Below are 25,318 nucleotides of genomic sequence, written 5' to 3'. Positions count from 1 at the left end.
ATAAGACTTAAGAATAGTAAATTAAGATATACAAATAAATTATTGAAATATATAATGATTCCTCTTTTAAATGTCATGGTTTGTTCTACTTAAATACTTGTGAGGATCACTTAAGAGTTAATTCTATCATTAATAATTAGTATCATACTTTAAATTCTTATTGTCTGGATGTCATGGAGGAAACCTTGTATATAACTTACCATATGTAGTCCTCCTAACAACCCTTTAAAAAAATATCAGTAGCATACCCATTTTACAGATGAGAAGACAGAGGAAAGAGTTGTTAAATAGCCTACACAATGCCACATTCTCATGAAAAGTCAGACCTCGGACTTAATCCAGTAGGTGACAAAGTGCTTGTTTGCTATCACTCTGTTGAAATGGTGGCCCTAAAATGATCTCCTAAGGATGCTAGATAGGACAGTGTAAATATTCTGCTATCCTAACATTTTTTGCACAGATTGAGCTGCATCTGTTTGTTGTTATGGAATTGTAAGTTTTCCTTCCAAGAAATGGCACAAGTGAATACACACACCACCTCCGTTCCCTGCCACAGAACATTTGCCTTTGAAGTGTCCACTTAGCTGGTTTGGATCTTAGTTGAGCATTTAACAAAAGTTAAAATGTAATGCCAAATTTTGCCGGTTGGATTTTTTTTTATTAGATAAGGTAGAAATGAAAGCAGCAGGCAATTTAATTAGCTGTAATTTTTCTGGGCAAGTCATTACTTTGATGAACTTCAGAGCAATGTTTATGCTCCTAATTAACCATGTTAGTCATTTGATTGAATAATCACTTTGGAAATGTTTCTACAATTTGATTAGAGTCTGACCGACTCTGATAGTCATAAATTAACTGATATCACTTTAGGATAACATGACTTTAGTTACTTTCTGTGGATAAACCTGTTAGCCCTAGTTTTTTCAGGGTCCTCTAGACTGCATACATTGTATCCATTAAGAGGGTGGACTGGGTTTAAACAAGGCTAGTCAAGGCCCCAACTTTATGAATTAGTTGTTAATTTTATTTACTCTCAGATGTACTAAACAGTAGGGAGTGGGAAAGCACAATTATATTCATGTATACATATATATTCTAAGTTATCATTGCCCTTTTAAAATCACAAGTTGGGCCTTTGCAAACATAAGGAAAATTCTTGCCTGAGCCTTTTTATTTTTTAATCTCTCATTGATTTGTTACAAATTTTAAATCAGTGTTTTAAATACCATAGAAAAATGCTAGATTTTTTTTTTTTGAAGAATACAGTGTAAGAACAGCAATAAAAGACACCAGCTATTTCAGTACATGCATGAGTATTAGTGAAATTGAGCATCAAATATCTTTGATGTGGTGTCTAGTTTTCCAGGATCACACTAATTTTTCATCATGTTTGAACACTTTCAACAAGATGTTCCTTCAGTTTCAAATAGTGGGTTTCTCAGTAATGTTCCATTTCCTCTCTCCCTTTTTTCTCCCCCTCTAGGAGGTAATGTCACATTTAGTCACACTTATATGTAGTAGACTTTAGCCTATATGTTCCCTCTGGCTGTCTCCAGAGCCTGCCAGCTGCTTTTACAGCCGTTCTCCAGGTGTATAGCAGTCAGTAAGACTATTTTGTGGCAGCGTGTCAATGTAGGTGTAACATAATGCTGGCCTTGGAGCAGCTGCTGGGCTGACTGCGGTCATTAACACTGCCCCTTCCAGGCCCAGAGGCTTTGAGGGGCCTTAGGCTTGGCAATAAATTAGAATAACATTAAACATTAATTTAAAGGTTGGCCATTAGTTAAAAGATTGGGACAAGATGGGTTGCTAACTATTTGGCAATCCGGGCCTATTATAAATACTGATGTTAGGAAATAGGGGGACCATGCTACCTTCATAGACTCAGAATTATATACTATGTAATATGTTATATAGTAAAGCATGTTATACTAAAATGTGTTAATAAGTTTTGCAATATTTTCAACTAGTGACCTATGAGTTCTTTCATCCTTTTACTTAATTATTCAATTTTATTTTTGTGGTGCTGGGCATTGAACTCAGGATGTTGTGCATACTATGAAAGTACCCTGCTACTGGGCTACACGCCCTGCCTCTTACATTCTTTTTTTCTTTACTTTCTGTTTTTGTTCGTGTGATAGGGTCTCATTATGTAGCTCAGACTGGTCTCAATCTCATGGCCTTCCTCAGCCCTTCCAATAATGGGGTTATAGATGTGAGCCACCGCATCTGGCTTACTACATGCATATTCAGTTTTGTTAAAATTAAGGTTTTAACATATCCTGCCGGTGTGGTGGCGCATACCTGTAGTCCCAGCACTTGGGAGGCAGAGGCAGGTGGATCTCTGTGAGTTCAAGGCCAGCCTGGTCTACATACTGAGTTCCAGGACAGCTGGGGCTACAGGGAGACCCTGTCTCACAAACACTAAAAAAAGGAAAAAATAAAAAAAAGACAAAACAAAACAAAAAAACACAAGTTAATTTTTTTTTTTCTGTGTTAAAAATTGCTTGCAGTTTGGTTGACATTTACCATCAGATTCCTTCCCTCCAAATGTTATTGGGCAAAACAATAGCTAAAAACAAAACCCAGAAAACAAACTAATTTTATAGATCAAAAATTCCAGGCTAAGAAAGAATTGTCTGGGTCACATAAAGCACATTAATTATCTTCTTATAATGATAGAGTATATAAATGCATAGTTCTAAAGAGATAAGGTTTTGAAATTCCAAATCATTCTTTAAGAGTTATATGTTCACAAGTGTTCGGAAGCAGGGCATTTTTAAGAATTAAATAACATTTGTGGCATGCTCTTATAAATTTTATTTTTGTTTATGTTGCTTAGGAAATCTGGTAATATATGCAGATGATGTAATTGTCTTGATCACATGTATTTATATATTCAAGATTGGGCCCTGGTTTGTAGGACCTGAAACTTCAGATTTGAGGAACCTGTTTTGGGGATAAAGGAAATAAAAATAAAAGTACTAGAGTAGGTATTGGATTTCAGAAGAAACTCTTACTACAGTGACGGATCCAGAAGTTCAAATTTCATGGTGCTGCCATTCATCCGCTCCTGGTTATTCAAATGAATCTCTGCCCTCAGAATCAGGAATCTCAAGGATAATACACTGATGTTAGGGAATAGTTTCCAATCCTTTGTTTTACAGAAGTATAGATGTAAATGGTTTATCACAAGTTACATAACTTAGATAATAGTAAGGTCCAGGATTTTAATCGTCTGTCTTCTGCTTCAAGGTTATCTCATTTTCTTCATGTCTAAACTATTAAACATATTCCATTCCGAGTCAGCACTGTAAGGCTTCGAAGTTCCTCAATTTGTTGTCTCCTCCAGACCCCTTGGTCACGTGGGCAAGGCTTCACTCTCAGTACAAGGGTAGAACTGATGTTCTTGGTTTTTTTTCTTCATTGGTTTTAGACATGATCTATATTCTTAATAAAAATGAAAATTCAGACATGCTGTTATCTGAGAAAAACACAGTAATCATCTCAAAAGAGTAAAGATAATTTAGCAGTTAATGAAGTAAATCATGACTGAACCTTTTGTTGATTCTTGCACCCTGCATAGAAAGCCCTGGGATGTATAAATTTCTTTCTTAAGTGTCCTGAAACATACTTAGAACTTATGAAACTCTTGTGGACGATGTGACGCCCGTGTGTATTGCTGTTATTGCTGAACTTTAGAAAGGTTGATTTGGTAAAACTAAGTTCACCTGTTTGTTGAAGGGAATTGACATTCCCCATGTAGGCTTTGCCTGTAATTGTAATATTCACCGTGTGCAATCAGACTCTTGCTGTTTCTGTACTTTTCTGGTCCATTGATAATGATGTCCTTTAAATCTGCCACTTCTTTAACCAATTAATTGTGTTTCTTCTTTCAGAAGTGCCTAGTTGCCACACCATTTACATGAGGCAAGAAGGGTTCCTGACACATCCAAGCAGAACGGAAGTTAAGTCCTCCATTTAAAAAATTCCTTATAAATCACATTCAAAACAATTGTACATTCCAAATATGGACCACTTAATTAATCACTATGTTCTTCCAGACAATGCATTAATGTCCCTTAAAACATTATTTTAAAACTTTATTTTTTGGGTGCTGGGGATGTGCCTCATTGGTAGAGTTCCTGGCTGACATTCCCAAGGCCCTGGGTTCCATCCCTAGCAAGGCAAAACAAACAAACAAACAAAACAAAACTATTTTTTTTAAATGAAAGGATCGTTTTTCAGATGGGTAGTTTATAGTTGGTTGCTATCATGAATCATGTGCACACAAATAACTGTCCTCTTCTTTCAGTCACCATTCTCTTCTAAACTTAAACATGAGCTTCATAGACTGCCCTTCCTTGAGCACGCTACTAAAATATATCCTCCAGAACAGTCAGTTCTGAGAGCACAAGCCTAAGTTACAGTTTTGAGGTAAAAAGCACTGCAGGGTGAAACATTTTTGCCTTTTAATGTCTGATATTTTGAACCTTTTGTAGAAGTAGTTATTAAGAAGAGGCTAGAGAAGTTTCATTTCAGCTCTGTTTATGGCCATGGAAAGCTTTGCTCTAACAGACATTGACATCTGCAAAGTAATAGACAAGAAATGGTTTTATGTGGACATTATCTCCTTGAAGGATTTCTGGAACTCTGTTCTTGCTTCTTAAACACCTTATTTTTCAGTAAAATTGCCTTAGTACATCCTTTTTGGTTAGGTTTTATAGTCACTATTTCATGTGGAATAGTATTTATAGAAGTTTATATGATAGTGAACGATAGTAAATACAAAATACTTGAAGGCAAAAGTTTTGCACCAATGCAATATAATTATCATTGCTGTTACTAATATTATGAATCTACTGCAGAGACTGAAATATTTGAGAAACAAACTGATAGTAAAGTGAAATGTCTTCCCATAATTACAGCTGGCAGCTTAAGGTCCACAGTGAGGTATATATGAGGGAAAATCATCATGAAAAGACACCAGTCTATTTTTCACTTTTTCTGTGAGCTGAGTTATAGTATAGCTAAAAACAAAAGCAAAATAAAATACTCCTCTCCCCACCTCCACTCTCTTGGCTTTTAAAAAGGAGAAGGGGCTGGTAAGAGTGCTCAGTGGATAAAGGTGTTTGCCACCAAGCCTGGTGAGCTGGGTTCAGTCCACATGGCAGAAGGCGAGAGCCAACTCCCACACTGTCTTACGACCTTCATACTCATTTTGTAACATGCACCATATACACACAAATAGAACACAGAAAATTATTTTTAAAAGATGAGAAGTTTAGCTTTTCAAGATATTTCTACAAGGAAGTAAGGGGTAATGTAAATAAATCTGTTTCACAGCATCAGGGAAATCAAGGACAATACCAAGACATTCACATCGATGTGCCTCTCCTCATTAAATAATGAAACAAAGAAGAAACCTTTAAAGAAACTGATGCATTATCATCCTAGGTTTATGTGAGGCTATGCTTCGGTCAGAAACTGTAGAAGTAGCTAATCTTTCCATTTCACTGTGCTTAGACCCCGTCTACATTGAATACCCAGCAATCATTTAATCCTCGCAACAACTCTGTTATAGTAGGTGGTGGTACTGTTTTCCTATTCAATAGATGAGGACGGACAAGGAGACTGCTAACATATCCAGGATCAAAGGGCGGGGATGTGGCAGAATTGTTCTCAAAACGATTTTTGTGACAGTGGTTTCCTTAAAATACTTGTGAGCCTCATTTCATCTCTGTCTTTAATAAACATGTCCCATTTTCCCCACAGGCTGTATGTTTGAAAAGGGCCCGAGGCAGTTCTATGATGACACATGTGTAGTTCCTGAGAAGTTCGATGGTAGGTGTCTCATTTTTGATTCTTTTAAGAGAGAATGGAGACCATAGTTTTGTCTTCTGAAAACAGTTAATATTTGTCCATTTTGATTTCTATGCACATCATTGAGCATGTACTGAGTTCTAGCTAAACTTGACTCATTGTAGATTCTCTTTCCTTTCCCCACTAAGAACCCCCATCCCTTCCCTGTCTCCTTTGGTTTCATGAGAATTGGTTTCTGGAGATCCAGGCAAAGCACATCATTCTTGCTTTCTGTGTAGAGACAGGGGCATCTTTCCATTGTCCTGCTGAGTGCACACAGCTTGTTGTTGGAGATTTATTGAAAGCTGATCCTGTAATTAACAAAACAGAGCAGAAAGCATGTGACTGTGGCTGCACTGATGGCTAATGCAGCCTCCTTTCTTTTACTGTTCATGAAAAAATGCATTATAGAGCACAGGAGCAACATAACCGCTCATTTAGTTACTGATTGCTAGTCCCTCTCTCTCTCTTTTTTTTTTTCCAAAGGAAGATGTACATTACTAATGTAGTATATTACTTTATAATTGCTTAAAAGGGAGTTAGGAAAGCATTACCTTTTTAATATCACTCACCAGTGCAAAGAAAAGGTCCCAGATATTAGAAAAGAGCGTCAGGCTAGATAGAATCTTCTTGACAAGGGTGGTGGCAAAAGTTGACGTTTACGAGGAAGCACGGATAAAATGTGAACAGTTAATTCATTTAGTGACTCTGCAGAGTGGTCTCCGTATTTCCTGCTTTGATTGTTAAACAGGAAACGAGCAGGGGCCCTCTGATTAGCTGATTGCACAAACTTTGGGGATCAGGACTGTAATGACTCGGGCGCTCTCAGTTTTTAATTGTCATTATTTAAACAGCAAAATACAGGTTCAGATTGCTTTTCAGTCTCATAATTAGTTACTCAACGATGACTCTAGGTTCCCAAGCTTCTTGCTGCTCTTGTACTTTTCAGAAAGGATGGTGAGTCTTGAGAAAATCTATTTCCTTAGCCTCCCGTAAAATTTCTAAATTTATTAAAGGTCACTGAGTTGAAACCCCAAAGGGGGTCATGTTTGGGGCTTTATTCTACAATAGCTACCGTAAGCCCATTTCAGAGTTGTGAATTGCGCTACCCAGCATCATTAGCACAGCATCACGGTTCTTTAAATCTTGCCTTTTCTTTTCAGACAGAATGTCTTTTGTTTGTTTACTTATCGCGAGTTTCACCTTTTACATAATCTTAAAATAAGCAAAGGTACATGAGGAGGAAAAATATCTTAAAACTATGAACAAAGTAGAACATAATGTTTAGGGAACTTGTTGTCTGTTTATTTACTTTGACTTTAAATACTCTTGCAATTTGGTATTGAGAAAACATTTTGAAGGATAATATATGTCTTACATTTTGTAAGTATGAGAAAAACAAGAAAAACATGGTGATTATTTTTTTCATTGCACATGGTTAATGGAAATGAGGTCCATTTATAGGCAGCAATGCTATAGAAACTAAAATCTAACAAGGTTTCACTCTATTTGTGTAATTGTTCACTTGCCTTCATGAAAAAACTTGTAAAGGAAAAGCTGAAGTAAATAAAACTTGCCTTTGTAATCAACACAAAGACATACGCCTATATTATCTAGTTAAGAACAAAGGAACTTAAGTTTTAGCAGATAATGACTAAATAATTGTGTGCTTTACTTTAGCTATTTATTTATCTTAGTGTATATTTTTATTGAATTTTTACTGTATTTATACAATAAACCTTAATCATATTTAGATCCTCTCCTTATAACTCCCCCTAACGGAATTCATGCATTCTGTTAAGGTCTAAAGAGTCAAACTTTTGTACCCAGATGTCCCAAGGTTTAAGTTTATCCACTCGAATCTAGTCAGCCTATCTAGAGTCATTCCCTTAAAGAAGGTCAGCTCTCCCTTACCCAGCAATAATCAGTTGCCCTTGAATAAGGCTATTTATTTATTTATTTGTTTATTATTTATTTTTGAGACAGGGTCTCAGCATATAGTCCTGGCTGGCCTGGAACTTGCTTTGTGTTCCAGACTGGTCTTGAACTCACAAAGGTCCAAGTGGTAGGATTAAAGTCATGTGCCACCATGCCTGATCTAGTTCAGCTTGTTAAAACTTTGCTTTTTCTGTAGTTATTTGAAGATGTATATTTCTGTTTACTGGACACAGGAAATTTTTAGAAAGCTTGTGATTTAGTCTGTTTTGTATTTCACAGTAGTGTAAATAGATTTGCTTGAATATACTCTGCCTGAACTCTTTCTGCAGTGGTACAGAAACAGTCTCTCACTAATGATGAACTGGCAGGGCTACAGGTGCTGGAACCCCATCTGGCCAGATCCATGTAACTTTGAAATGCATGGCAGTCGATAGAAGTAAATAATCAAGCTGGGTGTGGAGGCGCATGCCTTTAGTCCCAGCACTAGCAACTGCATCTCTGTGAGATCAAAGCCAGCCCTCTTTATATAACATAAGTTCTGGGCTATCTAGGACAACAGGGAGACCCTATCTCAAAAAGATAAAAAACAAACAAACAAACAAACAAAAAACTAGAAGTAAATGATCAGTGGTTACAATACCAAGTTTTTGTTCTGTTTCAAAAAGCTATGACAGTTGACCAGACTCACAATAAATGTATTGGAAACACCTTTACTCATACTTACTAGATTTATATCCTCTACTATGAAAATAGATAAATGTAGCACATATTTTTCTTGCTTAAAAATAACTTTTACAGAAAGTTCTGGTGTGTTCATTCTTAAATGGGCCTTTTACAAAAAGAACAGTGAGCTAAATTCAAATTATAAAATGTCAATAAGAGATAAAAAGCAAGAGAGTTTTCTGTATTGCCAGGTGAAAGGGTACTTCGTGCTCGGGAACATGTAGCAGTGGAGTGTTTTCAACACCCTGATTCCTCACATGATTTTTAAAATTTAGATAAGATACAGATTACTAAGATTTATGATATTACTAAATTTGCATTAAAATATGTCCATTAAAATTTTCAGTTGTTTGTCATGTGCAGGTTTATAAAATATTTTCAAATTACAGTTTTCAGAATTTGATTTGTACAAACAAAATGCTAATTAGTTCCTCCTCAGTGTTGCTTAGAGCAGAGGAACGGCACTGACAGCCAAGTATGGTGAGCTTCCATTGGTTTTAAGGAAGTCGATGACAAATAGATAGTTGTGCCAGAATGTCATCTGTAAATGATATTTATAGATTTATTCCACACTGGTGTGCATATATATTAAGGAGAATATAGTATATATGATGCCTGTACCTTGGGACAGATTGTTTGTTTATATTTAATCATTTAGTTATCTTAAATCTCTAATAGTGCTACTAAATTTCATAGAAACCCATAAACCCATAAAGTGATTGTCTTTAACCATTTTCAGGATTGGTTTGATGTAAATTTTTATAAGTAACATAATGTTAGTGTTAATAATTTTTTTTTTTTTTTTAATTTAGGGGACATCAAACAGGAGCCAGGGATGTACCGGGAAGGACCTACATACCAGCGGCGGGGATCGCTTCAGCTCTGGCAGTTTTTGGTGGCTCTTCTGGATGACCCTTCAAATTCTCATTTCATTGCCTGGACCGGTAGAGGCATGGAATTTAAACTGATTGAGCCTGAAGAGGTTGGTTTAGTAGATTTTTGTTAGGAAACTAAAATTTCTTATTATAGATACTGATCGATTTGATTAATCTGTTAAAATATTTTCTAAAAATTTAAAACTGCATAGATATTTTTAAATTTGAAAGTAGGTCAAAAGAAAAGGCCTACATTTAAAATTACTAATTTCATTTATGGCCTTTGCAGATGAATGTCATCACACAACACTGGTGTTGAAAAAGATCACCTAGGGCACTTATTAGCCTAAGTCTTTATTTGGGAAGCCCAGGAGAGAGGTCTCTAAAACCATATCTAAGATCAGGGAGGAGGCAGGAGTCCCCATGACTGTTATGAGAAAGGGGCAGTGTCTATAAAAGCTCAGCAAGTTTTGGAGGTGGAGGAATTGTTCTTTTGAATTAGCACTAAGTTTGGTAATCTGGATTTTATCAAGAAGACTGGAGAGGAACATTTAAGGACCAAGTCATGTGCAAGAGAGGATGGGAAGTAACAGCTGTGGAGAATGAAAGCGTGCGAGGGCCACAGTGGAAAATTCACAGACCCTAAGAATCTCTCACCAGACAAGGGCTTGGAGAAACATTATTTCCCTTTGTTAGTGACATCTGTTTCAAGTCAACAGAAATGTGTACACGCCTTTAGTAGGGATGAAGCTTAAAATACTGCCATAATGCATGATAAATGACTGAAGTAAAAGACTGTAGAGGGGCTATGCTTACATGGCGCACTTTCAATAACTATTCAAATGCTCCCCAGCACTCCTCCACCCAGCAGTCCATTCCCAGGAAGACTTTGCTCACTTGAAATTTTAGTCTCGCAAACGCCTTTAATCCCAGCATTCAAGAGGCAGTGGCAGAGGCAGGCAGATGTCTGTGAGTTCTAGGCCAGCTGGGGCTACAGGGAGACCCTGTCTTAAGGAAAAAAAAATCTCCCCAAGACTAAGTTTAGATTGAAGGCTACAGTTGTAGTATGCTTTGTCGAGTGCTAATGACAATTTTGTCTTTTCCAGAAGGTGCTTTTTCTACCACTATTAAAGTTTATTTCTTTTTATATCAGCCAAGAAAACAATGGAAGAATTCTAGCTAATATATCTATGACTGATCAAATTGGCTATTAGCTCTAAACAGTTCAGCAATGTGAAGAAATTCAGGAGGATTGAAACTGTCTGCAAAATCCGTAACCTAGCCTCATAAGTTAAATTAACATTTCTGTTCATTAATCAATATATTAAACACAATCAGATAATATATCTTAATTTAATGTTCAGAAGACAAATTACATAGCTTATTAAGTTCTGAGATGTTCTGTTTCAGGCTGGTGATGTAGGACAGCGATGGAGCACTTGTCTATCATGTACAAAGCCCTAGGTTTATTACCCAGTACCTCAAAGGGGGAAAAATTAAAAATAATGTTTTAATAGATGTATTACTAGAAATGTGAAATAAGAGGAGCTGTAATTAATACTATTGTCTCCCTAGCTTGCTTCAGTGGTCTAGCTGTAGTAGAAAGTTGGTTCTGGCCTGCAGAATAGCCCTCACCTGACACTGAACACACTAAGAAGGCTTAATACCAGAAGTGAAAAATATCTCTTGCTGCTTAGTGTGGGCTAAATGTTTGGGTGTTCAAGTTTTGTAGTATATTCAAAGCTCAATTTAACTACAAAAAAAGCTTACTTTTTCTGTAGGTGTATTTGAATAATTAAGTAAAAGAACCACAAAAATGTGGAGCACTAGCAAATAAGCTAGTGATACTCAGCAAGATCGTTTCAGAGCCTGCAACATGATGGAGATGTGTGCTCTCTCCTCATGGAAGGTTTGAATAATCACTGCAAGACTTGGACAGGGGAAATTCAACAGGGATTTATATCGGTTAAACAGTCATTTCCCTCCACCTGTGATTAAAATAAACTGAGCAGAAACAGAAATTTTTATTTTTGTCATATTTGTTAAGACAGGGGACATTGCTGAATTATGTCAGTAACTTTTGATCCACTCAGAAGTGTAAACATTCTGCAAATGATTAAGTTCTTTATATAGCAACCACTGATATTTATGATGCTTGAGTTTGAATAAGTAAAATGGAGATAGAACCAGATGACCATTAAGTACCATCACATTCTGAGTTTTTGTGATTTTTAAATCCAGGAAAGAACTACAATTACATCTGTTTCATACAACTGACATTTCAACAACTCTGCTGTCACAGACTCATAAAGTCAAAAAATGGACCCAGCAATTCAAAGCCAGTAAACCTTTTCCAAATGGTTACTAACTCACTGAGACTTATGCAATAGGCACTGAATGTCTCCTAAGCTTTTGTTCAGAATGAAACATCCTGAGGGGACCAGGCAGATGGTAAAGTGTTTCTGCATAATGATGAGAAATTGATGTTGATTCCCAGCACCCACATACAAAGCCAGATACGGTTGCACACACCTTTAATTCTAGTGATGGGGAGGCTAAGACAGGAGAATCCTGGGGGCTTACTCGCTAGCCATCCTACCTGATTCAGTGAGCTCCAGGTACAGTGAGAGACCCTGTCTCAAAAAATAAGATGAAGAGTGATTGAAGAAGACACCTGCATTGACCTCTGACATCCACAACAAACACCAAAGAATAAAATTAAAGAAATGAAAAATCCCATTTCTGGTTGCCACCTAGCTCACTGTTGCAAACCTATCTATCAGGCAGTAGCTGTGATATCTTTTCAGATTTCTTTGGAAAGTTCTGTGAAGTTGTTTCAGGCCCTATGGCCCCTGGCCCTTCTCTCCCCTCCACTGGTCTTTCAGTAGTGACCAGCACAATTCCTGAATGAAGTCTAGGAAGCCACCGTGTTGGCTCTGTTCACAGGTTGCATGTCCTCATGTCACTCCTGGTGGTTTACAGTGGTAATGGGTGAGACTCCAAACCTGTGCAGATTACCTGCATCAGGGTGCTTAACTAACATTAACAAACAAATGTGTCATTTTTTTGGAGTATTTGAGATAATAGAATATTATTTTCAAATTAATCAATCATCCTAGGGAATTGTTCCCCAAAATATTTATTAGCATAGCAAGGCATCTGCAGGCCTCCGTGTCAGAATCTTTTCATAAAGTTCAAGCTTGTTGAACACCAGGAAGTCTGATTGCCAGACTCTGATTGGTTTCCAGGTTCACTGTTCCACATTCAAGCATGACTTTAACAAGTTAGGTTGACAGGCTGGGGATGTGTGTCAATGATAAGAGTGCTTCCCTGGCAGACAGAGGAGCCTGATTTCAAACCCTAACACCACAAAAAGTAAGATGATTAATAGAATAAAAATAGTTAACTTAAAATATCACATTGACCCATTTAATTTACTTGACACTAAGGGCAAATGCCATACTGCCACCCACTTTTAACTGTCCCCTCTAAATAGCCTAAGTTCTCATTTGAAAGTATATCATAAGGAAGTCATTGGAAGGATTAGCACTGGCTCTCAGACTCTGTGTTGAAAATTATGCGGTGTTTTTAGTGCTGCTAACTGTGATGAAGTTGGTAGTACTCATGAGGTTGGAGCAGACTTTCTTTTTTTGGCTAGTGGCCTGGTAGTTATTTACGCTTCCTGTTAATTTTGAATCCTTTTGTTTACATCTCATAAGCATATTGCTGCCTCATTTCCCCCGACTTTGTGTTGATTATAACACAAAAACACGTCTAAGAATATAATTTACTTCTCTCAGCTGTAGACTAATGCCTACAATGGTGCTGAGAATTAAGTGCCCTCGTGAGAACCAAACATTGCAAGAGCGCCCCTCTGACGCTTCTTTAACAAGAAACACCCTTCTTTTATGGTATTTTTAACAATCATTTTAGTCTATCCAGAGACTCCTATCTTGCCTTAAAGTTTGTTATGTTTTATTTTTTGAGGTGAATTCTGGTAGATTTCTAGAAAAGAATCCTTTGTAAATGAATTTTTCAGAAATTATTGCTTAAAGAGATTAGTAGTTGATCTTCCCAGTCCCTAAAGATCTGCATGCTGCATAGCTGTGGTCTGCCGAAGACTCAGTGATGCCATCGTTACGCTCTTGAAAGATTTTTATTTACAAACCACACTTTCATTTCCTTCTTTCCATTTTGGCCTCCCCTTCTCTCTCTTCCCCTTTTCAGGGTCTCCATCCCTGACTGGTCTAGAACTTTAGATCCCCCTGCCTCCTCCTCTGCCCCAGCCCCAGTCCCAGCCCCAGCCCCAGTCTCAGCCCTCGAAGGCCGGAGATCAGCAACACAGGTGGCCATGCCGGGCTTTTATTTCTTGTTGCCTCCTTTCCATGCTCCTATTTCACTCTTGCTTAGACATTTACGTTAAAGTTTATCTGGGAAATTCTGTATCTGCCACTGTGACTGTGGGCTTGGATGTCTAAATATGCCCCTGTTTCGTCGCTTCTTTCTGCTCTTAAAACAATACACTGATCCTTGTGATTAAAGACTATTATATGTTCATTCAGAGAATACAAATTAGTGACAGAGAAAATAGCAAGGATCAGGGTTTTTAAAAAGAAAAAAGTCACAGAGAAGTTATGGCTAATAAAGGGGGGAGAGAAACGGAAAGATGGCTTTGAGATGTTCTTTGAGTGCATGGGACATAAGAACTCGGAATTCCATGGAAACGAAGCACACACACACTCACTGTGGAGAATGCTCTCGGTTGCCTAGGTTTGCATGGTTTCCCCACAGACTGTCGAAGAGCGGGAGTTAATGAGAATACAACTTCAGCTACTTTCAGAGAAGTAGGCTCCTCTCCCTCTGCCGCCATCAGACCGGTGCCACAGTGGGGCAGGGAGACAGGCTCCTTTGGGAAGGACGTGTGCTTTCAAAAAGCTCTGTGGAGGAGCTCTGCCTTAAGCCAGACCCGATGCTCTGCCAGAGCCACATAGTAAAATGTTCTGAAAACTTAACTAAACCACAATGTGGACATTCTGCTCGAAAAAAGTCTTTAGACCTACATATATGATGACCTTTTCCACTTCCATCTTATTTTTAGCATCCAATTGCTGCTTTATAAATGAATGCTTAAGTTTCCAGTTTGGTGTTGGCTTCAGTTCTCTTGATGCTGCTTTAGGCAACAAAAATTATTTGTAGTTGAGTTTATTAATCGGTCTACTGTTTCCTCGGCCAGACACACTGCCGTTCATTCTTTTCCACTACACCAGGCAGGGTCTCTTTCCCTCTGCTTTGTCACGATTGCAATAAAACACCTTTACAAAGAGATCATTAAGCTGCTCTTAATCTATAATTTTAGCCTGAAAATCCAATGAGGAAAAAACCGACAGAGTATTGCACAAGGGAAAATTTGCTTCATTTTGGTGAATTGCAGTCTGTTCGTTCCTGTTGTAAACACATTCCCTTATTTCCATTTAATTTTTATCCAAAACAATGATGACAAAGAATTCTATTGTGATGTTTCAGAAGGATACTGCACGCCTGGTTTCAACCACTACATAGGAAATTCAGATCTCGAACACGGCTGCTATTTTACTTAGGCCTTTAGTTTAGACATGTTTTGGTGGAATTAGGAGTAATTCGTTCATTAACTTAAATTTTTGTGTGAAAAAATGCCAGTTTAATAGTGAACACTAACAATGTGATTTTGTCTTGGTGGCAGGTGGCCCGACGTTGGGGCATTCAGAAAAACAGACCAGCTATGAACTATGATAAGCTTAGTCGCTCCCTCCGCTATTACTACGAGAAGGGAATCATGCAAAAGGTGAGGAGCTAATACAACATAAAAATTCATTGAAATGTCACCTGCTAGTCTGCATGTCATACTTTACAAACCACGTACCACTGCCTTGTGAAGCATGGGTTTCACTCATTTTAATAAATGCTTAGCTACTGGTTTGGGTATCATGAGTATTTATAGGTTCATGGACATTGGAGATAAATGTGTCAATATTTACCAAGTGATAGGTTTTCTGGAAGTTTTTGTTTTACTACACACAATAAACAAAAATTGTTTCAGTATTGATACTGCGTTTACGTATTTCAGGATGTTGTAACTCTATTAAACCCCGCACTTTTGTGTTTTTAATATGCTTATATTTTTTTCTTGCTCTGATTGTTAAATCATTCAGGCTTCTCTTGCTCTTATTAGAAGAAACATTTTTTTTCATCACTTGATGTCTTGCTTGATTTCATCATCTGATGGTTTAATATCTCAAATTGCCTATTTAAAATAAATGTTTCATGTTATTTGGTTGGTGGAACAAATTTCAATATATTTTATATTCAAGTGAACTTCCTTTAATTCTTAAATGTTTCTTTTTAAAAAGAAAGAGTGAAAATAAAATTTGCTTAAAATATAGCATTTTTGAAGGAGGCAGTAAATAAATGAATAAATACATATCATTTGAATATTTGTTATGATTTCCTTCATCTTTAGGCAGTATATGGCTTTATCCATCCACAGTAATTTGATGTGAGTGCTGTACACTAGAGACCCTTTGGGTGTCACCATGTGGCATAAAAGGGCAGTTTGTTCAACCTGAAAGCATGCAAAAATTAGAGTCTACTTATAGCTAGCAAACAACCAGAGCCTCTTATAATTTTACATTTATCCTTCCTTAGAGATGTACAGACATTTCCTTGCTAATCTCAGACCCTCACATGACTATTAGGTCATCACTGGAGTTCTTTCTAGAATGTTCTGCCTTTTTCTTTGTAATTGTTGCCATCAACCCTTCTGATGTTTAGGTAACATGTAGCATAGTTATTCAGAGAAACACTGCCTCCCCTTTGATTACAAATACATTAAGATGGAGGGTTACATATTACAAATAAGAATGACCATATTTTTTGATTAACTTAAAACTACACAGACATTTGTAGTGTCTATAAAAAGTAATTAAACTTAAAACTTGGGAAGTAAAGTATAACAAGTGGGTTTAAACGTAAAACTTTTTAATCAGCAATTAATTTCAGTAATTCTTAAGTAGAAATAAGCAATGGGGGCATAGTACTTGTTTTAGTGTGTAAATAAAATGTGTGTACTTCTATTTCAAAGTTTAGAAATACCTAGTAAAAGCTATACCAGTAATTTAACAATGGTTATATTCTGGTTGACATAGTTATATACAATTGTTTCCTTTACTTTATCTTTTACATTTAAAATTTTATTTGTATTTTCAATTTACAAATGTATTTTAATGTTTATGCATGAGTACAATGTGTTAGATCAAATCCACCCTCCATTCCCTCCCCTCCAATGAAAATAATTCATTACATTTATTTTATTTATTTATTCATTCATTCATTCATTCATTCATTCAGTGGGGTAGAGGAGATGCTAGAGATTGTGTGTCATAGTTCATGTGCACTTGAGTGGGGCAAAGGTTGCATGAGTTGTTTCCCTTTCCTCTCTGTGGTCTCAGTGATTTAATTTAGGTTCTCAGGCTGGGTGACAAGTCTCTACCTGACAAGCCATTTTGCTGGTCCTGCATTTGAAGTTTTAAAAGTTGGAATGTAATTTAAATATCTAGTGTTTGTAAACACACCCATCTCCCTGCTTATTTTAGATATATTCCTCCACAAAATTCCTGTTTTCCATCTCACTGCTGCAGATAGGGTATACCTAGTATGCAGAATTTTTATACTGAGGTTGTATCTCTGTTGTGCCATTTGCTTTGTTTGGATGTCAGTTCTTATTATAAGCTCAACAATATCTGAACAGTACAATGAATAGAGTCATAGTACTAAATTTTTTATTCAAAAGAAAAATAGAAGGAAACATGAATAAAGGCAGAAAGCTTAGGAGACTTTACAGTCTCAATTAAATGCTGTATATTTAAATTCCTCATGGAGAAATGTTTTCATTTATTACCTGGTTTTTAATCAAAGCCAGTATCAGCAGGTCATACAAAACAGGTCCAGTACCCAATGCAAACAGCACCCTCTCTGTAGCCCAAAACCAAACAGAGCAGGTTTAGAACACTCAGGGGTATGCAGAACAGTATGTATTTCACTTTTATCTAGAAAATACTTTGAAAAGCAAAAGAAAGAGAACAAAACTAGGATTTATTATTTCAGGTTTTTCTTTTTCTGATTTTAGTTTTACTATCGTTTCATCAGTTCACCTTTAAGAATTAATTTCCTTCACACTGAGGACCGAGGTCAGTGAATTAAGCCACAGTCCTCTGTCTGTGCTGCACTGTGCTATAGACTTCCCTCTCAGTCTCACAACTGCCTCTCCAAGGGGCCCTTCCTGTCTCCATTTCAGAAGAAAAGGAACTGAAGTACAGTTTAGGAAACACATCCAAATTCATAAACACACTGAGTGTTGGCTCCTTCAAACCTCAAAATATTCAGATTATTTGGACTCTAAAGTGGTTTCTTTTACTTAAATTCAGGGCAATAGATATTCTAAATCTGAGTCCAGAGCAGCAGGGGTCTTTGGCAGTCTCTCTCTCTCTCTCTCTCTCTCTCTCTCTCTCTCTCAAACATAGAGTTTATAAACCATGAGCGCATTGCTTCCCCCGTCACAAATCAACTACAGGACCTTTGAACACAGAACCACGAGATGCTGAACCCTTTTCAGTGTTCTGAAATTACACACACGCACACCCCACCAAAGTTAACACAAGGAACCGCCTTTGTTCCCCCGCCACAGCCCTGGGCTCCAGCCCCTCCTCTGTCGCTGTCTGGTAATGGGAGGCACATTTGTCTTTTTTGGTTGTTTATCGTTTGCTACAGGAGCATTACTCTTGAAAATTTAAGTTTGGGGCTGTTTTCCCTACAAATTGTGCTGCATCTCTTCTATTTCAGGCACCTGTCACATTTCTTTTTCTCATTTCCTCCCTACACATTCTGTATTTTAGATTCCTTTCACTCTTTTTACACCTCTTACTTCAATTTGACACTTTACATACATCCTTAAGCTTCATCTAACATATCTTGCCTTCATCTTAAAAAGTGATGGACTCAGGATAATGCCCTCTTGATCCATCCTTTATGTGTATAAGGCTATGTATCTTTGGGGGTTTTCTTAGATGACACTACAGAGTGCCCCAAATGATGACGAGAAAGAAGCACTGTCCCCTGGGAATTAGTGATTGTTAGTCTCATTAAAAATAAAATACACGTTCTTTTTTTTTCTTTCAAGGTTTGGGAGTTTTAGAAACACTATGGTAAGAGAAAGTACCGTTAAAGATAACAGATTTTCATAAGTATAAATATTACCTTGAAAGCTTTAAAGCAAAATCTAGAATGTGAATTCTTTGCTTTATTTCATTGATTTTTCTTCCCCAAATGACAATGTAAGTACACCTTTATGTTAAAAAGGTGTGGAGGGGGGGGCGGGGACTGCTGAGTCTTCTAGCTATTTGTGGAGTGAATTAATTATTACTCAAGGTCAACGTTTTTGTGTCTCCCTTGACTGAGTGATAGTTTATTCTAGAAAGGACAACCCCACCCCCTTTCATGTGTCTGCAGTTACTGGGTCGCTTACCCTCTTCTGCTTTCTGTCCCTTGCTGGTATATTAATCCGTGTTTTTTTTTTTTTCCCCCCTCTTCCCACCCCCCATCTGGGAACGGTGAGGATGGGCTTTTCCTGGATATTATCAGGTGGCTGGAGAGAGATATGTCTACAAATTTGTGTGTGATCCTGAAGCCCTTTTCTCCATGGCCTTTCCGGATAATCAGCGCCCGCTGCTGAAGACAGACATGGAACGCCACATCAACGAAGAAGATACAGTGCCTCTGTCTCACTTTGACGAGAGCATGGCCTACATGCCAGAGGGGGGCTGCTGCAACCCTCACCCCTACAACGAAGGCTACGTGTACTAACATGAGTGACAGTCAAGAGGGGCACCCTGTGCTTTGCCTCTTTCCGAAAGATACAGAGAATCACAGGATTCTCTTCAATCTTTGTTTTATTTTTGTTGTTTGTATTTTATTTTTAAATAATAATACAAAAGGGGCTTTTCCTGTTGCATTATTCTATGGTCTGCCATGGACTGCGCACTTTATTTGAGGGCGGGGCGGGGGGGGCGGTGAGTAATCTAAACATTTATTCTGTGTAACAGGAAGATGATGGGTGAATGGGCAGAGGGAACCGGGGATTACTTTTTACTTAGACTTGGGATGGGGTCCTTCCTACAGGCTTTCTGTCTGATGAAGCTAGATCATATCTGTTCGATTTCATAATAACATAAGATAATGTTCATTTTCTCTGGGTATCTATGGTACACTTAAGTTCATGTTGTATAAATATACACTTGGAGACCATTTGCCTTGGGCATTTCCCCGTTATTACTGAGTCTCCGCAGGTGTACAAAAAATATCTACTGTAAATGGCAGTTTAATGTTAGAAATGACTGTTTTTGCACCTCTTGTAAAAAAAAGTATTTAGCGATTGCATTTGGTGTTCTTTTTGTTCTGTTTTGCTTTATATATGACTCACAGAGGAGAACCATAAATGTGGGCAATTCTCTCTGAAGTTGTCATCACCATGACTATAAATGAGGGGCACAATTTTGGACTCTGGCTCCAAACTGAGTCACAGGTCAGTAGCGTTACATGTATCGGGCGCCACCTTGCTGTTTAGGTACAAATCATATCGTGTTTCAAATATTTTGATGCCCATTTCAGTTAAATAATGACAGGTCATGGTCCTTTGGAATCTTCATTTAGATGCTAAATCTTGGATCACCTTGAAGCAAAAAAAGAAAAAAAAATTCTCCTTTCACTACCTTCAGTACATAAATACATTATTTAATCAATAAGAATTAACTGTACTAAATCTCATATAATGCTGTTCTAGTTACAGCAAACACTCTTTAAGAAAAATATCCACTACACTAAATAGGTACACTAGTAATTTTTAGACATGGTACCCATTGATATGCATTTAAATGTTTTACTGCTGTGTTATGTTGATAACATATATAAATATTAGATAATGCTAATGCTTCTGCTGCTGTCTTTTCTGTAATATTCTCTTTCATGCTGAATTTACTATGACCATTTATAAGCAAAGCAGTTAACTACAGATAGCATTTCAGGACAAAATAGATGACTCAAACCATTTATTGCTTCAAGAAATAGCTTACGCCATGCTATGCTATAAGCAGCTTTTATGCACATTGACAAATGAAGTAAGCTTTAGCTTGCTAAGGGAAACTGTGGAAACTTTTGTAACTTTTGGTGAGATGGAACGTTATTTATGAACTGTTAAGTTGTAGGAAGTTGCTGTGTGACAGTTCTGGCACTGAGGTTCTCCACCGGCTCATTCTGGGCACTCCTGGAAATGTGATCACATTGTCTAAGACATTTAGACATAAGACATAAAGATTGGAAGTTTCAAAGTTTTGAGTTTTTTTTTTTTATTTTGCATTTTAAAAAAACATTGAAAGTGGGCCATGTTGTTCCATTCATTCTAAAAAACCTTAAGTAAATGACTAAAGTATCTCTAAATAGCTTCTTATAAGATTCCAGCAAAGAAAACGAATTTTGTTCAGTCCATTAATATGCTAGAGGAACAACTTTTTAAAGCTTCTATAGCAAAATATTTTTTTAAAAATCCTGAGCCATGAAGCCAAAACAAGCCTGTGAAAGCATTTCATGAGCACAGCACAGCAGAGACTGTGCAGCAAAGAAGCTCCCGCAGCAGTCATCTCCCAACACTACATCGTGAGAGCTGTTTCTTAAAAGGGAGCAGTCGCTTATGAATCCACATGCAAACCAAGACTTCATATTCTGTCAGAAACTTTCTAACTTCTACATATGTATATAACCTGCGACTTCAATGACTGTTCTACATATGTATCATATATCATTGGACCCTTAATGGGCCAAATAAAATGCCTTAAGAAATCAGGACATCCCCCATGCTAGCGTGGTCACATACAGCACTTAGAATGAAAACAGATTTTAAAATAATCAGTGGAATTTTTATTGAAAATAGAACTGGCATATGTGATTGGGATATTTGGTAAAATTGAAGGAAAATTTTAAGTGAGTTTTTCAAGTACGTTCTAAATGCAAATTGTATTGAGGATTTCGTTTCTCTTTTCCATTATTTCTTTTTCTTTGGCATTTTCCCCCTTTTAATATTCTTGTTCTAGTCAGTGAAGAACTGGGCCATGAGTTATTTTAAAGGATCAAGGAAGATATTGATTGATTGAAGGTACAATCTCTAAGGACAAACTATGTATTTGTTGTTTAAGGTGAAAGTCATTAGCCACTATTAAGTATATTTCTAACACAGAGGATTTCAAAATATTGCATTATAAGCTTTTGCGAAATGGCATTTTTTTTAAGTTTTGTTTTTCTATTTTTTTCTTGTGTTTTCTATGGTGTTTTTTTCAGGTAGATTAATAAATCTGGCAGCTGATTTCTGCAAGATTCTTGTGTTTGAATTTCTAACTGAACTGGCTATCAAACATAGAAATTAGTGAAATAATGTTTTCCTTCGACTTGGTAAAAGAAAACTAAAACTTAAAAATAACTTGCCAATGACACGGTTATCCAACAGATTAATGACATCAGGAAATAATACTTTCCAAGTAACTTGTGAGAAGTGATTTTCTTAAGAGCTGCTTCGAAATCAAAACGCACAAAACTGAGTATGCTGAGCATTTGCTCAAGTCACAGAAAGAGCTTGGTCTTGCTTCCTGTAGATCTTATAACAAATCATGCAGACTTTAATAAGTTAACACAAACTTACCTTATCATTTTGGAGGTCAGAAGTCCAAAGTGAGCCTTAAAGGGCTAAAACCAGGAGATTTGTAAAGGCTGCTTTTTTCTGGAGGTTGAGGAACAGCCCTTACTCCCAGTTCTAGAGGATATGTGTTCTTTGGCTCCTAATTACAACACTTCAATGTCTGCATGCTTGATTGCATTCCTTTTTCTCAACTGTCACATCATCTGGCCTCCTGCATAAACTCTTGTGATTCTGTTTAGAATTTACCCAGAAAACCCAGGTTGGTCTTTCCATGTCGGCCTCTTTAATTCTAGGCCAAGTCCCTTTTGCCAGATAAACAGATCCTAAGATCTTGGGATTCTGATGTGTTATGGGGCAAGGCTTGGGAAAGCTGTTAATTCAGGATTATTCAGCTTCCCACACAGATAAAGACCCCCATGGAGATAAAGATCCCACAGAGCAACAAATGCTAATTTATTTATTCATGGACAAAAGTTCTTTGGAGGTAGCTAAGATTAGAATGCACTAAGGAATATTTTCATTTACCATTTGAATTATCTCCCTGTATTCTGGTCTGTATCAGTAGCTTTGAAAATCTCTGTATTAAGAATTAAAAAATCTATTCACCTATTCTACTAGTAAGTCATCTAGTCCATCAAATCAAGCCTTTATATTATTTAAATATCCCCTTCCCTGTAAGCACCATGCAATGAAAGAAAGAAGCTGTGATAACAGCAATAGCACAATTGAATTTGATGCCCATGCCAGATTATATTTTTTTAATGAATTTCTTTTAGTGTCAATAATGAGTTGATACCTTGTGACCTTAGCATCTGCAAATAATTACTGCTTATCCAGTAAGAACAATATATAGAATACATCTTTTGTTAATTAAAGGAACAACTGTAAAAGTGAGTCAACTTCTCTTTATATGACAACGAAGGCTATTTCTTGGCCGATGTTGCAGTATTTAAACACATTATAGAGCTTCTAAAATGAACCATGTTGTCAGTTGTGCAACCCTTTCAAAGATAATGATGAAACATTACAGAAAAACCACTTGAATGTCTTATTACTTGTAATCTTAAAAAAATTTAAAGATAAGAAAGGAGTAAGCTATTTTCCAGATGCAGTTTGGTATGGAGAAGAAAAATTATTAAAAAGTATACAAAGTGGGCAAAATAATGGAAGGAAGAAATTTAAAGAAAAAGATAAACATATTGAACAATTCTGACAAAAAAATGCATAAAATCCAAGTTTCTAAAAGGTTTTTGTGTTCAATATAACACAAAAGACTCTAACCCTTAGTACACTAGGAGGAGGAAGAGACCACGAGACTGGTTGCTGGGTTCTTCTGAGGACTGATCAAATGGAGGGAGAATTGTTCTACGTTTAGGGCTTGATTTAAAAGAAATGTGACACTGACTTAGATATGAAAAAAAGAGTTTATGGAAAAGTATAGTTTCAAAAGAGAATTTGACTATACAGTGGGTGCCTTTATAGAAATATTGGTGACTTTGGAATGCTCAATTAAAAAATGTATATATAATAGCTTTGGCTTACAAATTCATATATGAGGTAGATTTTCTTTTTGCACATAAACTCCAATATTATTTAGTTCCATTCAAAACTTATCTTTCTATGGGGAAGATTTTTTTTAATTCACTTGGTTGTATTAAGATCATATTTATTGTTTGAGAAAACGTGCTTTGAAAATAATGTGCTAATAGCAAATTAAATATACTCAAAATTTAAATATAAAATAAAAGCCCAGAAATTGAAAATGTTGGATTTTTGTGATCACTTGGAATGGTGGCACATCCAAATCTTATAAATGTCATCTCAGTTGTTGATTGCCTTCTAATTAGCTTATTAATTTTACTAATTTATGACCAAGCTCTGTAATAACTGTTTGCTAGTTCTGCCATTTCTTCCATTCATTTTCTAAATAACATAGAGACATGGAACTTGATACACTTTTTCTAGTTCTATGTTGCAATTTCTTTAGATGTTATATTTCACTTAATCTCCTCAATAAATCTATCAGGAAGACTATTTGGAAAACAGCATAGATACATGACTTGCATTACTGCCTTTAATGTGTCTTGATTTGTCTAATAAGTTGAAAAAGTATGGAATGTTTATTTCAGAATGCCAGGGAATCACAGGCAAATTAATAACTTGGACCTAGCTATATTCTTGATTTAACTTCTCATGACAAGAATGTCTGTTACAATTACATTTTGAGGAAACAGTGTTATTGCTTGATTGATTAATTGCCTGACCTTACTATTTGAATATTCCTTGTAGAAAGAACTAAAAGGCTAGCGCCCTTTAAACAGCATAAACAAATGAAAATGACTGAAGTGTCATTTTGATTCTTTTCCATTGTAGAAGACTCCATCCTTGGGAGCCCCAATGAAATACCTGTGCACCTCCCACTCTTCAGAAAGCTATCAGCACTGACTGCTCCAGGCTCTTCACGACTAGTTAAAAAAAAAAAAAAAGGTTCTCAGAAAACTTCTGATGCACAAGAGAGTCAGTCACATGATCCAGAAGAAACAAAGAATAGTTTGAAAACAGATATCCTGAAAGAACAGAAAAAAACTTTATAATGAAATCTTAATTTTTAACATTTTGCTTCTACAAAAAGGGTAATGACATTCTTATACACAGTGTAATGTTCCAAATACCTGTTAAAATGATCAATAGTTTAAAATGTGAATTTATTTGGCAAAGATGTTAGCAACAAAAAAGATAATATGATGACATTACTTTTTAAACTACAAAATGCTATATTTTCTGTGCAGGAATCAAACTCGGGACCTGGCACATGCCAGGCAATGCCTTGCCACTGAGCTATACTCCCACCCCCTCAGAACGCCTTGAAAAAGAATCAGATGATAAAAAGATTTCTTCCCAGAATTTCCTATTTATTTTCACAAGAATCCATGTTTATTAAGCACCCCTGAGGCAAATATTTCTACAAACAAACAAAGAGAAACATGGAAATAAATATTTAGATGATTTAGCCCTTACTGGAAAAAAATGTCTACTGTATCATGAAGTGAAAGGCTATTAATTCACTTGTATTAGGGTGCACTACTTGTTTCAATTTGCTCTGTGTTGGGAAATCCATCTAGTCAACCTCTCAAAATCTAAAATTAGA

General features: G+C 36.6%; 1 protein-coding gene across 7 annotated transcripts in view; it reads left to right on the top strand.

Annotated features, from left to right (window-relative positions):
• Etv1 (ETS variant 1) overlaps positions 1-24,510 on the top strand; it is a 97,940-nt gene extending 73,430 nt beyond the window's left edge. For 5 of the 7 annotated variants that reach the window (XM_008828352.3, XM_008828351.3, XM_029561225.1 and 2 more), the window contains 5 exons: positions 3,900-3,968; positions 5,776-5,844; positions 9,336-9,505; positions 15,118-15,219; positions 19,071-24,510. In XM_008828352.3, coding sequence (XP_008826574.1) covers positions 3,900-3,968; positions 5,776-5,844; positions 9,336-9,505; positions 15,118-15,219; positions 19,071-19,292 — 632 coding nt within the window. In that variant the 3' untranslated portion in view covers positions 19,293-24,510. Of the gene's footprint in view, positions 1-3,899; positions 3,969-5,775; positions 5,845-9,335; positions 9,506-9,687; positions 10,141-11,179; positions 11,606-15,117; positions 15,220-19,070 lie in introns of those variants that run through there. The other 2 variants (XM_029561227.1, XM_029561226.1) reach the window with 2 other exon arrangements.
• The last annotated feature ends 808 nt before the right edge of the window (positions 24,511-25,318 follow it).

Source organism: Nannospalax galili, unplaced genomic scaffold (assembly GCF_000622305.1).
Source record: "Nannospalax galili isolate Female #2095 unplaced genomic scaffold, S.galili_v1.0 scaffold452, whole genome shotgun sequence".
Lineage (NCBI taxonomy): Eukaryota > Metazoa > Chordata > Mammalia > Rodentia > Spalacidae > Nannospalax > Nannospalax galili.
This window is presented reverse-complemented; position numbering and strand designations above follow the sequence as displayed.